This window comes from Genypterus blacodes, unplaced genomic scaffold (genome assembly GCF_046128005.1).
Source record: "Genypterus blacodes isolate CSIRO-AG114 ecotype Tasmania unplaced genomic scaffold, CSIRO-AGI_Gbla_v1 ptg000147l_1, whole genome shotgun sequence".
NCBI lineage: Eukaryota > Metazoa > Chordata > Actinopteri > Ophidiiformes > Ophidiidae > Genypterus > Genypterus blacodes.
The window spans coordinates 1,319,378-1,332,338 of NW_027466949.1; the positions used below are offsets into that span (position 1 = coordinate 1,319,378).

General features: G+C 44.8%; 1 protein-coding gene across 1 annotated transcript; it reads left to right on the plus strand.

The window, feature by feature from the left end:
* Nucleotides 1-700: 700 nt before the first annotated feature.
* Nucleotides 701-12,259, plus strand: dcdc2c (doublecortin domain containing 2C). Its single transcript, XM_076165532.1, has 10 exons — nucleotides 701-957; nucleotides 1,490-1,538; nucleotides 1,806-1,882; nucleotides 2,002-2,133; nucleotides 2,667-2,801; nucleotides 2,898-2,946; nucleotides 6,678-6,810; nucleotides 8,759-8,859; nucleotides 9,112-9,198; nucleotides 12,170-12,259. Exons 1-10 carry the CDS (start codon nucleotides 701-703, stop codon nucleotides 12,257-12,259), a joined length of 1,110 nt encoding a protein of 369 aa, XP_076021647.1.
* Nucleotides 12,260-12,961: the final 702 nt, after the last annotated feature.

The window sequence follows — 12,961 nt, forward strand, 5'->3', positions numbered from 1 at the left end:
TCAGTTATAATGTATTGAATCTAATACAATTTACAGAAAAACACACTTTAAACAGCACTCATCCACTTTGTAGGTTCTAGGAGCATCATTTCATTTTGCAGAAATTTGTGTCAGAGGACAGAAGTATTGGATGGTTAAAAACCCCAAAACCAGCCCAGTATTGGATGGGAATAAGATTGGACAGATAATCAGACTGGGAAATCAACTTCCTGCTAAATACTGGAGGCAACTGTGATTTGTTTTTTCTTAAAAAGGAACTTTATTGATCAATTGAAGTTGAACATGAATTCTAGGAAAACTATGGAGGTGTATTGTTTCAAAGTTAACTTCAAAACAATTCTCAAAATATATATAAATAACCTATAAATAAAGTGTAATGTCAATGTAGAAGTTTGTCATAAGAACAAAATATAAAATAAAATAAAGTAAAATGTAATAAAATAAAACAAAGTTGTTGCTATGTTGAAACGCAAACCTACAGTAACCAAGGGCATGGCTGGATAGCTTTCTGGCTTTGGTTTCCATATCAGATGTTATCTCCTGTTACGTCTCCAGGGCCTCAATTATAACAAGCCCGTCATTTGTTGTCACACACTTGGCCTGGTAACCTGTGAACCTAACGCTTTTGTTTTTTTAAATTCTAATTTTAATTTTAATTTGACATTGGTGATCAAATATGTCGCTGACATCACGGAGGGACATGCCTCCCATCAAAACCATCACAGTGTACAGGAACGGAGACGCGTTCTTCACCGGAAGGAAGGTGGTGGTCAGCGGTCGGCGGGCGGCGAACTTCGACGGCTTGTTGACATGTTTGACTGCCACCGTCGAGGCTCCTTTCGGCGCCGTGAGGAACCTTTACACAGCCAAACAGGGCCACCGGGTTCCTGACCTGGACCACCTGCAGCACGGGAGCCCCTATGTGGCAGCGGGGTCCGAACGCTACAAGAAGCTGGAGTAGGTGAAGGGGGGAACGGGGGGAGGAGCAGCGGGGGTGGGGCACTGAGAACCGAGACCAGGGGCCAACTAAGGCCAGGGAAGAGTGCCTCTGTCTCGGGTTGCCTTTGGGGAGGACACGCGGTGGTGTTGGTACTCTGTCGCAACTCCACTAACACAAGTTATTTTAAGGGTTAAATCTGAGAACAATGTGGAATTGTTTTATCTCTGAAGTTGTGCTTCACAGACATCTGCTGCTGTAGATGAATATGTTTGAAGTTATTGAGTTTTAATGCAGTTTCTACTGTCTGTTAAAGTGTTTAAGCTGAGTTTACAGGTCTAAGAGAGAGATTAACTTTTTAATGACTATTTTGAACCTTCTGACCTTAAATGATCAAACAACAGCTTTTCACTTGATTGTTTGCAAGAAAAAACACAACTTGACATAGTTTAAGACAAAGAAATGCATTAAAATGTAATGTTATGTGTAATGTAATGTGATGGAATAGTCAAAATGCTAAATTGTCTTTTCCATGTTTTTGACTCCTTCCAGGTATTGTGAAATAACAAGGAAGAAACCAGAGAACAGGATGAAAGAACAGGTGAATGCTGCTCCCTGTGTTTACTTCATTAAACTAATAACACACGATTACATTCAATCTATAATTTATCCCTAGAACTGTTTCATAAGGGTGAGGATCCCGTGAGTGGGCAGCTGTATACAGATGATTAGATGGTTCAAACTAAGCATTAGCACTCCGTTGCCAGTACAACGTCGCTTTTATTACAGACAAACCATAACAATATATAACAAAACGCCCCTATAGGGTTCAAATTCCATCTTTGATTCCTATTTTTGAACATTTCAGATCTTACCCATAATTCACAGCAGAGTTGTAGCTCCTGCTCGCTGGAATAGTGTTGTGGACGAATCGTACACTATTAAGTGAGTATTGAATTTCAGCTGGATACAAACTGAATCCTAAATGTGAAAGGAGGAGCAGGGTGTGGTTTATATCAGCCGATCTGATCCTCTTCCTCTTGTGCGTTTGTTCTCTTCTCTAGAGTTTTGACCAACGGGGAGGTGCTGGTCCCTCCAGTTCATATACGGATCCCAAAATATACTCTGAGAAGCTGGGAGAACGTCTTAGCCATGGTGACAGAGCGGGTGCGTCTACGTACTGGAGCCGTGTACAGGTACTCGGTCGCTTCTACACTTTCCACCTCTGATTGTCAAGGCAACTCTATTACCTGTCACAAATAATGCTTTGAATGATGTTTTGCAAAGATCTATAATCTATAATCTGTTCACAGGAAGATGAAGTCGTTAAGGGTTGTTAAGTCACAATATTTCATTTGGACTCACTGACGGGGGCGGCTTCTGTAATTTACATGAGGCAAATGTGCTCTGGGGAGGCTTTCCACTACGTTTAAATGTGTCAAACCCAGCTGATTACACACATTTTTAGTAATTAATTAGAAAGTGGTGCCAATGAGGATAAAGTCTAGTTTTAATGCACTGACTGGAGTTTGTCCAAAACCGCTTGCTAGTTCAAAGTTTCTTGGACGGAGTTCTAAAAATTGCAAACATTAAATTTTAACAGCTCGAATCCTATTTAGTGCAAACAACCGATAACATTGACATAAATAACATGTAAACTAGTTTCTACCTTTTAATTATTGCTCAAACAATCACTTTGATTTGCATTACATCTCATTTGGGTTCCCAGGCTCTGCACGCTGGATGGACACGCTGTACGCGGTCCAACTGAATTGGAAAACAACCAGTATTACGTTGCTGTTGGTGCAGATAAGTTCAGAGCCCTCCCATACGACAAGTATGTCCCCAGCAGGGCTTTAATCAGGTAAAACATATTAATTAAACTCTGGATGTCTGCATTAATTTTAAAAGGAAAGTGAAATGTGTTTATCAATTCTGTTTTTACTCCGACTCCCCGCAGCCACAACATCCTGCCTGCTGTTCGAAAGCCCAGACAAGCAAAGGATGTGGTGAGTAATATTGCTTCAGAGTTGTGCGCTTGTTTGCCATCTGGCCACTCACTTTTCTGCGATATGCTGGATCTTCTCCTTTTTCTAAAAAACATTTTTTCAGTTGCCTAATTTCCCTCTAGTTTGCAACAAGAGTACGTTGTTCCAACACTTTGACGGTGTCACAGTTGAAAAGCGTATCTTTGCACACGCAGCATTTCAATTAACATTTCCCACGTGTGAGACTTGTTGTGGGGGTGCGCAACTCGTTATGAGACGGCACGATCATCAATCACTGTCTGCGGGAGGCATTGAGTTACCGTTGCTTTCCACTTTGATGGGTAATCCCACAGAGACCGGCTGGCCCACTTGATCAAGTGCAGCGAGCCTGGTAGACTGAGCATATATGCACCAGGGGGACTTGACTTGAGTGAAGAGCGAAGAAGGGGAAAAAAAAAAAGAATCTCTCATTCAAACCAGAACCTGGACAATTTGTATTGTGATTAAGTAGACAGTGAAATGCTTTGAATCCATATGAGGATTGCCCCGCCGCGAGGCCCTGAAATGAACACCAAATGCACACGGCGAAGATGAGAACATGCCCACTCAGCAGGTTTGAGGTGGAGACGGAGGCCCCTAGTGTGAGACGCGTCTGACGTCTGAAAACCATGAAAAACCATGAAAGATGACAACGGCGTGTCAGATGCCAATTTTTTCCGATGGAGAAAAATGTCTCTCGCCTTAACGCCGCGTGCATCTGCGTCTCCACTACCAGGTGGATACAGTCAGAGCGTATCTGTAGGTGATATGTGAGAATCTGTCTTTTTTGGTACGATTTCTTCATCTCATCAACGCTGGTAATTGATAGGAAGCACATGTTCCCTTTTTGTGAAGGTGTGTTTTTCTCTCTGAACACAAACTGGAAAAGCTCAACGGCTGCAGCTGAGGGCAGAACTCCTCCTTTGCCATTTCACTCAGTGCCATAAGGTGGAGACAGAGACAGAGACATGGCGCCGCTCTGCATCAAGCGGCTCATTCTAGCATTAGTCATTCAATGGGCACGACGCTGCTGCATTTACTACTCATTCCTCCTCACCGCTCCCTCATGAATTTGTAAACATGATTTGACCAGTTAATAAGGACCTTTCATGGGGAAGATACATGTGACGAAAATTGCTCGCCGCCGCTCCAACTGTCAGCTGTTTAGCTTACTGATTACACGTGCGTTTATGGGGTCACGTCCGTCATTAATTTCAGTTTGACCTCACAAAACAACAGCAGTCTGGTTTCAAATGCCCGTAAAAGGATCCTTTAAACGTGCCCGCTGAGGCTGTGTAAAATGTAACCTTGCTGTATGGTAATGGCGTCTGTCCTGTCTGCACCGGCGGCGGAGCGTTTCTGCGCCGCTGAATGGGACATCTGGTCCGGGAGCAACCGCTGAAGTCAGAACTGACGGCTCTGCAGAGTGTGATATTGAAACTCTCCGGCACACCGTGTTCCCATCAAGAGGGGTAGATGCTGAGCTAGGTGTTCGGAGAGATGATGAGGTAGAAAGTTTTTTTCTCACGTAGACATTGCATGAAGAGAAGATTAATAGGGGCGAGAGGATGGCAGAGGGGAACGCCAGAGAATAATGGTGTGTATCAAAGCAAAGCAAAGTACTTTCATGTTATATTATTCATAATGAACAGTACAATAGCGCCTCACTTTGTACTCCACACAAAGCGCAGCGCGATAACGGCTGAGGGAAGCTGACTAAACCCCCCGGTGATGTGATGACTCGCCGCTCCGCTCCTCCTGGATGATGTCATCGCTGAGGGGAAGTGGCAGTGCCCCCTGTGGGAAAGTGGCTCCTCCTGATACCACAGTGCGGTTGTAAGCTTGGGGGGCTGGTCCTATTGGTTGGGACCCCTGCTCCTGCTCCCCCCCTCTTGCCACCCCACCCCCTCCTCCCCTTTGGCTATCGGATCACAGCGTCCTCTTGCTGACTCCTGCTTTCTGCCACTTGAGAGGGGCTGCAGATTACGCGCTGCCTGCTCCCCCAGTGCCTCCTTCACACTCTCACTCCAACCCTCTCTTCTCTCCTCTCCTCTCTGTTCCTCTCTTTCTCCTTTTTCTCTCTCTCTCTCTCTCTCTCTCTCTCTCTCTCTTTCTCTCTCTCTCTGGGGCCTCCTGATAGACACATTTGTCTGCCCCCACAGGACATGGTGCTGCAGATATGTAATGCAGAACAAGAGCCTGGATGACCTCAGCTTTTCCACTGCCGTCTCTCTCCATTTTTGCTGCTACTTCTACTGTACTCCTAAACACCCCCCCCCCCCAACACAGACACACACACACACACACCTCACCAATCTCCCTCAGTGAGACAGCTCTGATTTAAGTTTGTGTTTATTTGGGAGTTATTTACATCAACAGGCTGGATTGTCAAATTGGGATTTGATTTTGAACTTAAAAGCAGAGTTTCTTCACAGGACTTGCATATTAATAGAGGTTATGGAGTTGCATTAACATCTCCCCGTTGCTGTAACGCGACCATACATCTGTCTTTGATCTTGCGATTGCGGACACTACAGCAATAGAACATAAACTCCATTTCAACTCCCCCTCGTTGAGTTTTTCCCAGGCAAACTTCTCTCTCTCTCTCTTTTGTTGTTTTTATTTTCCTCCCTCGGCCCACCAACGGCTACGCGAATTCAAAGGAGCGCCATCCGACTTTGCCTTTTGCATTAAAGAAAGCAAACAAGTGAAGAAACAATGCTGCTTATTCCCCAGACTCCATGTTAGTGAGCTTGCAAACACCATTGCCAGAAGTGCATTCTGGTGGAAGCCTGAGATCACTACACTATCCCCGAGCCAGCCCAGGGATTCAGCCAGGCAGCCGCAGTAAAGAGCTGTAAAGAGCAATGTAGCTGAAAGAAACATTAAGTCTGCTCTCTCTCTCTTTCTCTCTCTTTCCCACTCCCTCCTGCTCTCTCTCTCTGCGAGTCTCCCTCCGTCTCCACCAGGGAGACACCTCAGCTCGCTACCTGCACAGCGGATCAGGAGCCTGTGCAGAGAAAATTGCCTTTTGTGGAAGTATTAATTCAGATGTGTACCCTGCTGTCTGAGCATCAGTCTGAGCTCTCTCCCTTTCTCTCTCTCTCTCTCACTCTCTCTGCTTCCTTCACTCCAAGTCCCATGCCTCCCCACCATCCAACCCCCCAACCCCCCCACCATCCTCTCCATCAATAACCCTCTACCCGTCTACCGCCGAAGAATAAGTTATTCTGTACGACTCCCTCCCGTTCTCTTTCAGCTTGTTTGGATTTTCATTGTTTGATCTGGCTTGATAAATAAGACAAATGCAGTTAGAAATTCATGGCCGCCCCGTTTCATCAATAAATGATTAGTTTGCCACACTCCCCAGTGATTGATAGGTTGTGCACGGGAGGTATTGGAACCAGATGAATTCAATACAGTAGGAATCACGGGGGAGCCGCAAAGCATATCAGCTCATGAAAAATTGAGGTCAATGAAAAATGTAAAAAGCGTTGAAAGGAGCGAGAGAAACAAGTTTTGCTCGACACGCCGCGTAACCCTCGACACCGCCCCTACCCTCCCCCCTGACACGTTTTGTCTCTTGTTCGTCTTTACATAACGACGGCGAAAAGACGCAGAGAAATCAAAGGGTATTCTGTTCTTAATCCGTGTCCCCGTTCTTGTTCTTCTTTTTTTTCTTCTCTTTTTTTTGTGTGTGTCTGTGCACGTAGTTTGCTCACGCGGGCTTTGCTGAGGACCTTGAGCACACAGCCAGGGGCCACGTGAAGAAACACACAAGCAAGACGCAGAGAACAAAACAACAGAGACAGGTGTCCAGAATCCCAGCTCTCTTCCCAGCAGGGGGTAAGCAGAGCAATTCTATAGAATCCCCTACACGCACACGCACGTACGCACACACACACACACACACACACACACACAGACACTCCCCTCCTCCCCTCCTTCTCGCAATGTCTAATATGTGTTTTTTCTTTCAGCCGCCCCCTCCTTTTCTCACTTTCTCATGCTATGGATCGGACCTGTTGGTTGGTTCATATGTGCCCTATACTGTACGTCTGCGTCTGTCGTGTGCGTTTGTGTGAGCTTGACAACCTGTCCTGTAAAGTCCAAACACGCTACGCGGCGCGGTGCTCTTTTCAAAGAACACAACGCTCTTTTCTGGTGAATATTAAATGGAACAGGGAGGCAGTAGCTTAGTTGGTAGAGCTTCCGCTTGGGAACTGGAGCTTCCGCTTGGGAACCGGAGGGTCGCCGGTTCGAGTCCCTGCCGAGGTGCCCCTGAGCAAGGCACCGAACCCTCAATTGCTCCCCCCTCTGCGAAGGGTGGTAATGAATGTAAGTCGCTTTGGATAAAAGCGTCTGCCAAATGATCGTAATGTAATGTAATGGAACAAGACATCAGACGCTTAAAGAGCTTAAATCATAGATGAATTGAACGAGGCCATTTTGTTGAATATGTATCCAGGAAGCCTTGTTAACTATGTTGGGCCTCTCCAATTTTGGAAATGGTGATAAGTTATTCCTCACAAAAACACAGATAAGAGATCGTAAAACTGACAAAACACTCTCTTGGATTTAGGGGTTTAGACATTAGAGCAATTACGCTGTTTCAAAGTGATTTGCTGTCTAACATTAATGCACAGCCATTTGGGTCTTTGTCTCATCCTCAGTTTAACTCAAAAGTTGTTGTTGTTGTTTCTCTGGACGTCCTCTGTCATGATGTATACTGTAGTGACCCACCTTGAAGGGCTTTGTCATTGGCCACACATGACATCATAGCAGATCAGATAAGTTTGAAGCCTACATAAAACAATTGAACCTCTTCAGCTCACAATTTGCCAGAAAACATATTGGATTTGTTTCGTGTGGCAGGTGAGAGTCCCCGTATTTGCCCCTGTTGCCACATTTTGGACCGCCGGAGACTTCCCAATGTGTTTTCCTACAGAAAGATCATTACTTAAGATACAGCATGGAAAAATCCATATGCATTGTCTTTGTTGCCTCTCTCAGCCTCTTTATACAGGCAATAGCTGTGAGTAGTCTGGCAAGCATCACCCTGTAACGCCACCACGTTCCTTTTATCTTTCTGCCATATATTTTACACTGCGTACTATAGTTTTATGTTGTGTGCTGAAGTCTAGAGGGGGAGATATCTTTCTGCAAAATGCCACAAATTAATGTTGACATATGTTCTGGCGATGTAATTGCCTCGCTGAAGCAAATCATGGACCGAATGTTTTCCTAACACGGTTCCTTATCGCCAGTGAGTCCACTGTCATCGCTTGTTTATTCGTTTACATAAACTAACGCACATATTAAAGGAGATTCAAGTCCCTGTAGCGTGTTTCGTTATTCCCATCCCACCTTGCATCAGACTGAGCAACCGCAGACGAAAAGGATTTTGTTGTCAGGGAGGAGACGGTGCGACTTGGCTGTGTAAGCGTTTCTTCCACATGCATCAGGATCAAGCCATCGCTGTCAGAAAGTAACCCGCGACCTGAAAGTTCAAGCTGGGCTGGCCGCACTTGTGGCCGGGCAACTGTGGCTCTCTGTAGCCCTTTCTGTCTGAGGGACCACTCTAAATAAATAAATGGCCTGACAGCAACATTGATCTCCTCTGAAGTTGAACAGGGAGAGGAAGAGGGACAGGACAGGAGGGCAATGAGGGATGGAGGGATACAGACAAAGGGCGAGAGAGAGAGAGAGAGGGAGGGAGAGAATGAGAGGCTGCAGGAGAGCAAGACGGTGACTGCCAGCGGATGAGGTAATTGTGATTAATCACTTTTCTCAGAGGGCGGCGTGTTCAATGCAAAAGCCACAAGGAGAGAGGCGGAGGGAGCGGCGGAGGTGCAGGAAGACGAGCAGCTGAAGGTGGAGCTGCCCATTGATCAGGTAAAACACAACCCCATGCTGGACCCTGCTGAGGTCTTCAGCACGTGATCTTGAAACGTCCCAATCCCAAAGAACACCACAGATGATGAATTAGTTATCATTCCTGAAATTTAACTGCTTGTTGTCATTGGAAACGATCAATCGTAAACATTTCAACATTGCCACAGATTGCAAGCTGTTTGTATTTGATGATGGAAATGAATGCTTACGATTGATTGATTAGAATAATGATTTTGTTTCTCATCTTTGTAGGTAGAGGCTAAGATCGTAACCGAGGAGTATGAGCATATGTTTTGCTGCAAGGCCTCACTCCATGATTTGAATGGCTCATGTCTGCAGGTACACACACACACACACACACACACACACACACACACACACACACACACACACACACACACACACACACACACACACACACACACACACACACACACACACACACACACGTATTCTCACTTTCGCATTATTGATTTGCTCATTTTGATCTGGTCACATGAAAAAAAACAAAAATTAAAACCATTTCTCCGATTTATGTCGACCTGCTTCCAATAGCGTAGCTGCGTATTAAAGGTGTTTGTCTGTCTCTGTTGTTCTGTCTGTGTGTTTACCAGCGTGACCATTCTTCAGATTGTCAGTAAACAGCGGCGGACGCATTTTCTAGTCCTGGAGATATTGGATCAAAGTCGTCTGAGCTCCAGGTACAACACGCTCCACATATTGTATTGTATTCCGTATGAAAAACAGCCACATTAAGCTTAGCCTTTGTTATTAAAGCAGAGCTCTGTATCCGTATGGGCCCGTGTTTGATGTCTGTCCTTTACTGTGGTTAATATGTATGTTGGCGGTGATGAAGCGGGGCTGAGCTCTGTGTACAGATGTTCCTGCATGGATCTGTGCTTCCTAGAAATTACAGTCATTTAAATACACTTATTTTGCTCTAATAATCCTCGAGGGACAGCAATATGAAACCGTGTAACTGTGATGAATGCGCACAATAGTTGGGTGATATTACTATTCCGAGCAATTTCATTCGGCTTTGAAATGAGAAGATATTGAGTCTTATTTAAGCAATCAATAACCTTGAACATTTTCTTTTAATGAAAACTATAATTTCAAGCAGTGGCAATTACACCATAGGGGAATGTTTCGGTGTGGCGATGATTTTGCTGGCGTGTGCACTTTTGCAATAAAGATATTCTTATCAGGATAATTATTGACTTCTGGGGGCCAGTTATGACCCCGGCTAAAGACCCCATCAATACCTTAATTCATTACTTATCGCTTTTAGTCATACATGAATATTGCTGATTCAGATTAGCTATGGATTCCAGGCAATGGCCATTAGATAATGGATAATAATAATAATCCCGGGTACAGACTCAGCTACTTTTTGAACTAATCAACTAGCTAAACAGATTATGATTTGCCAGTTGGGACAGACTGACGGCTCAGACAGACGAAGGTAAGAGAAGGTATCGTTTCTCTGCCGTCTTCGTAGCTGTACTGCAGAATTTGAATCAATCTCCTGTCTTGGACCTGGACAAAGCAGAAGCAGATGCGCTGCTCCGAGGCTTTAAATGATGTCACCATGCACCTCATGAATAAAAATGTGTGACATCAGGAAAAAATAGTTGGAGCTCTTAAATCAATTCAACGTTTCCTCATCAATCAGAACACACGGTGCCAAAGTGAAATTTAGGAAAGTGATGATCTCTGCAGCTTTTCCTGCTTTATGTTTCTATCTGGGATTATGGTATATTTATAAAAGCTTTTTGTCATGGCAGAAATAATTGTTCTGGAAGGTATAACCCTAGTGGACGCTCTGAAGCCTCGCCATCACTCATGCATGTGCGCGCCTCGGTTTCTTTGAGTCCAAACAGACTGCCGCTGTCTCACTGTCGCCAACCTCATCATTTAGAGAGCTGTGAATAATAATGAGAGATAACTGCACTGCTATGACTCATACTTTGAACTGACTTCGGACACATTTCCTCCCACTTTGGTCCCGGTGCGTGCTCGTGAAATACTCCGTGAGCTCCGTATCTATGCATGTATATAGTGGATATTGATGACCAAATTCAATTACATGATTACATTTTCAGCCAGAGCTTTAAATGATTTATTGCATTGAATTTAAATAGTGAATACATTTACAGACAGTATACCAGTGAGGTAGTGTGTGTGATATTGACCTGTGTGGTCCAGGCCAAATAAAGAATAACGAGATTCAGCATCTATGCCAAGTGGAGACGTCCGCTGGGAGTGAAGGCAGGCTGTCTGGGGTTGGAAGGGAGGGACGGATGGCAGGCTAGAGCCCCGATGCACATTCATCAACGCTTTGCTTCTAATCAGCTGACTGACTTCTGTTGGGCTCTGGGAAGGTTGAGTTTGCTATCGGAGGCGATTGATTTCACAAGGGGGGCGACTACCTCCGCGTTGTGAATGTCATACACTTTGAGGAAATGTAGACAAGGGTAGATTTGTACGTGCTCGTGTTGTGTTGTGTTTACAACTATCATTTGTTTTGATTTAACAATATCGGCTGATTTATCAACCAGTCAGCTAAGCATTTTTTCTTAATTAATATTGTTAGAAATGCCAATACGACTAGGGATGTTTGATCAATCGTCTTCCTCTTCTTAAGAATTTTGTGATAAAAGATCGAATCCTTATTGACCTCCTCATTGATCCATTCCTTTCCTTTTCCAATGCCAGTCCATTTCATTTGTCTTTCAGCTGTTTTCCGTGCTCCTATTCCCCCAAGCTCAGGTTAGCCGTTTCAAAGGCCTTATTCTCCCCATGCAAGGTCAACCATAATCAACTCTAGACAATGTCACCGCCTTACGTTTCCACAGAGCCTGGCAGAAGAAGACGAGTCCTCTGGGCTTTTAAGGACCTGCTGCATTATACCATTCAATTACTGTTCATTAGTCAGTGTACAGCCATTAATCAGACTGAGATGTTCTGTTAGTCCTCAGCGGGGACAATGAACCGAGGAAATTTATTCTGACTTCCTGTCTGGGCCGCTGTTTAGTGGTGTGAAAAAAAGAGATGACACTTAATCTGAACCTCCAAACTGAGCCGGTCCTCCATCCTCTCTGTGTGTCTGGTTTGAAGCAAAGTTCTCTGCTGTCTTTGATTTTTGAGAAACACAGCCTTTGTCAAAGATTTACTGCATATGTGGTGGAGTATTACGAATCTGATATATCACTAAAAGGGGATAAACCTGACAGATTTACTGATTAGCGCTGCATATGCATTGAATATGACTAGATGATGATATGAGAAAATGATTTATGTTTTCCAGGAGGATAAAGAGGCGGAGGTGTCTTCCCAGCTCTGCAGAAAACCATCACGGATGTCCCAGCTTTTCAAGGGTAGGTTCATCAAAGCATAAACCCTGGCAGTAGCTCACTGGCGGCAGCGGCGGCGGCCCCCACGTTCTCCTCCACGGCACCTAATGCACCCATAAAGAGACCACTAATACACTCTGCATTACCAGTTCCTCCCTCACATTGCATGTCACAGGATCCACAACCACCTCTCAACATCTGGGAGAGCTTTACGCCATGCTTTATGGGGACCATCTGGTTGAGTGCTTTTTTTTTTGCCCTCCCCAATCTCAAATGACTTATTCCAGCATTAAAGGCACCTGCACATGAAGGTGCGCCACGCTGAGAGTCGGGGAATATTCACTGCTCTTTATATTCCTGGTGTTGTTTGTAATTTTGCCCCGGCTCGGAAAAAACAGTAAGAGGGAGTGCCTACCTTGTGATGCGATTACTTATTCTAACGAGCATTGCATGGTCTCGGCTTCATGTGGCTTATCTTCAGACAAACACCCCTAAAAATAGTAAATGACCAAGACCGAGCATTTCCGTGTGTGTGTGGGGGAAAAAACGGAAATTGTGCTCAAATGCAAACAGTAGCGATGTAAATTTGACATTCCTCTTTGTCTGGGCGAATGTGCCTTGCACCTGGTCCAGCCAATTTCACTCTAATTGACTACAAAACATTGTCCGCGGCGGCATTCTTTTGTCCGAAACTCCAGAGGTGACTAAATGGAAAGGGATGTGGATCCCTGCAGGTGGTGATCACC

Bases quoted from the DNA above. Each gene is read 5' to 3' on its own strand.
- dcdc2c (XM_076165532.1), top strand. From the start codon at position 701: ATGCCTCCCATCAAAACCATCACAGTGTACAGGAACGGAGACGCGTTC. The intron at 958-1,489 runs GTAGGTGAAGGG...GACTCCTTCCAG, and splicing joins GAACGCTACAAGAAGCTGGA to GTATTGTGAAATAACAAGGA. The intron at 1,539-1,805 runs GTGAATGCTGCT...TGAACATTTCAG, and splicing joins AGAACAGGATGAAAGAACAG to ATCTTACCCATAATTCACAG.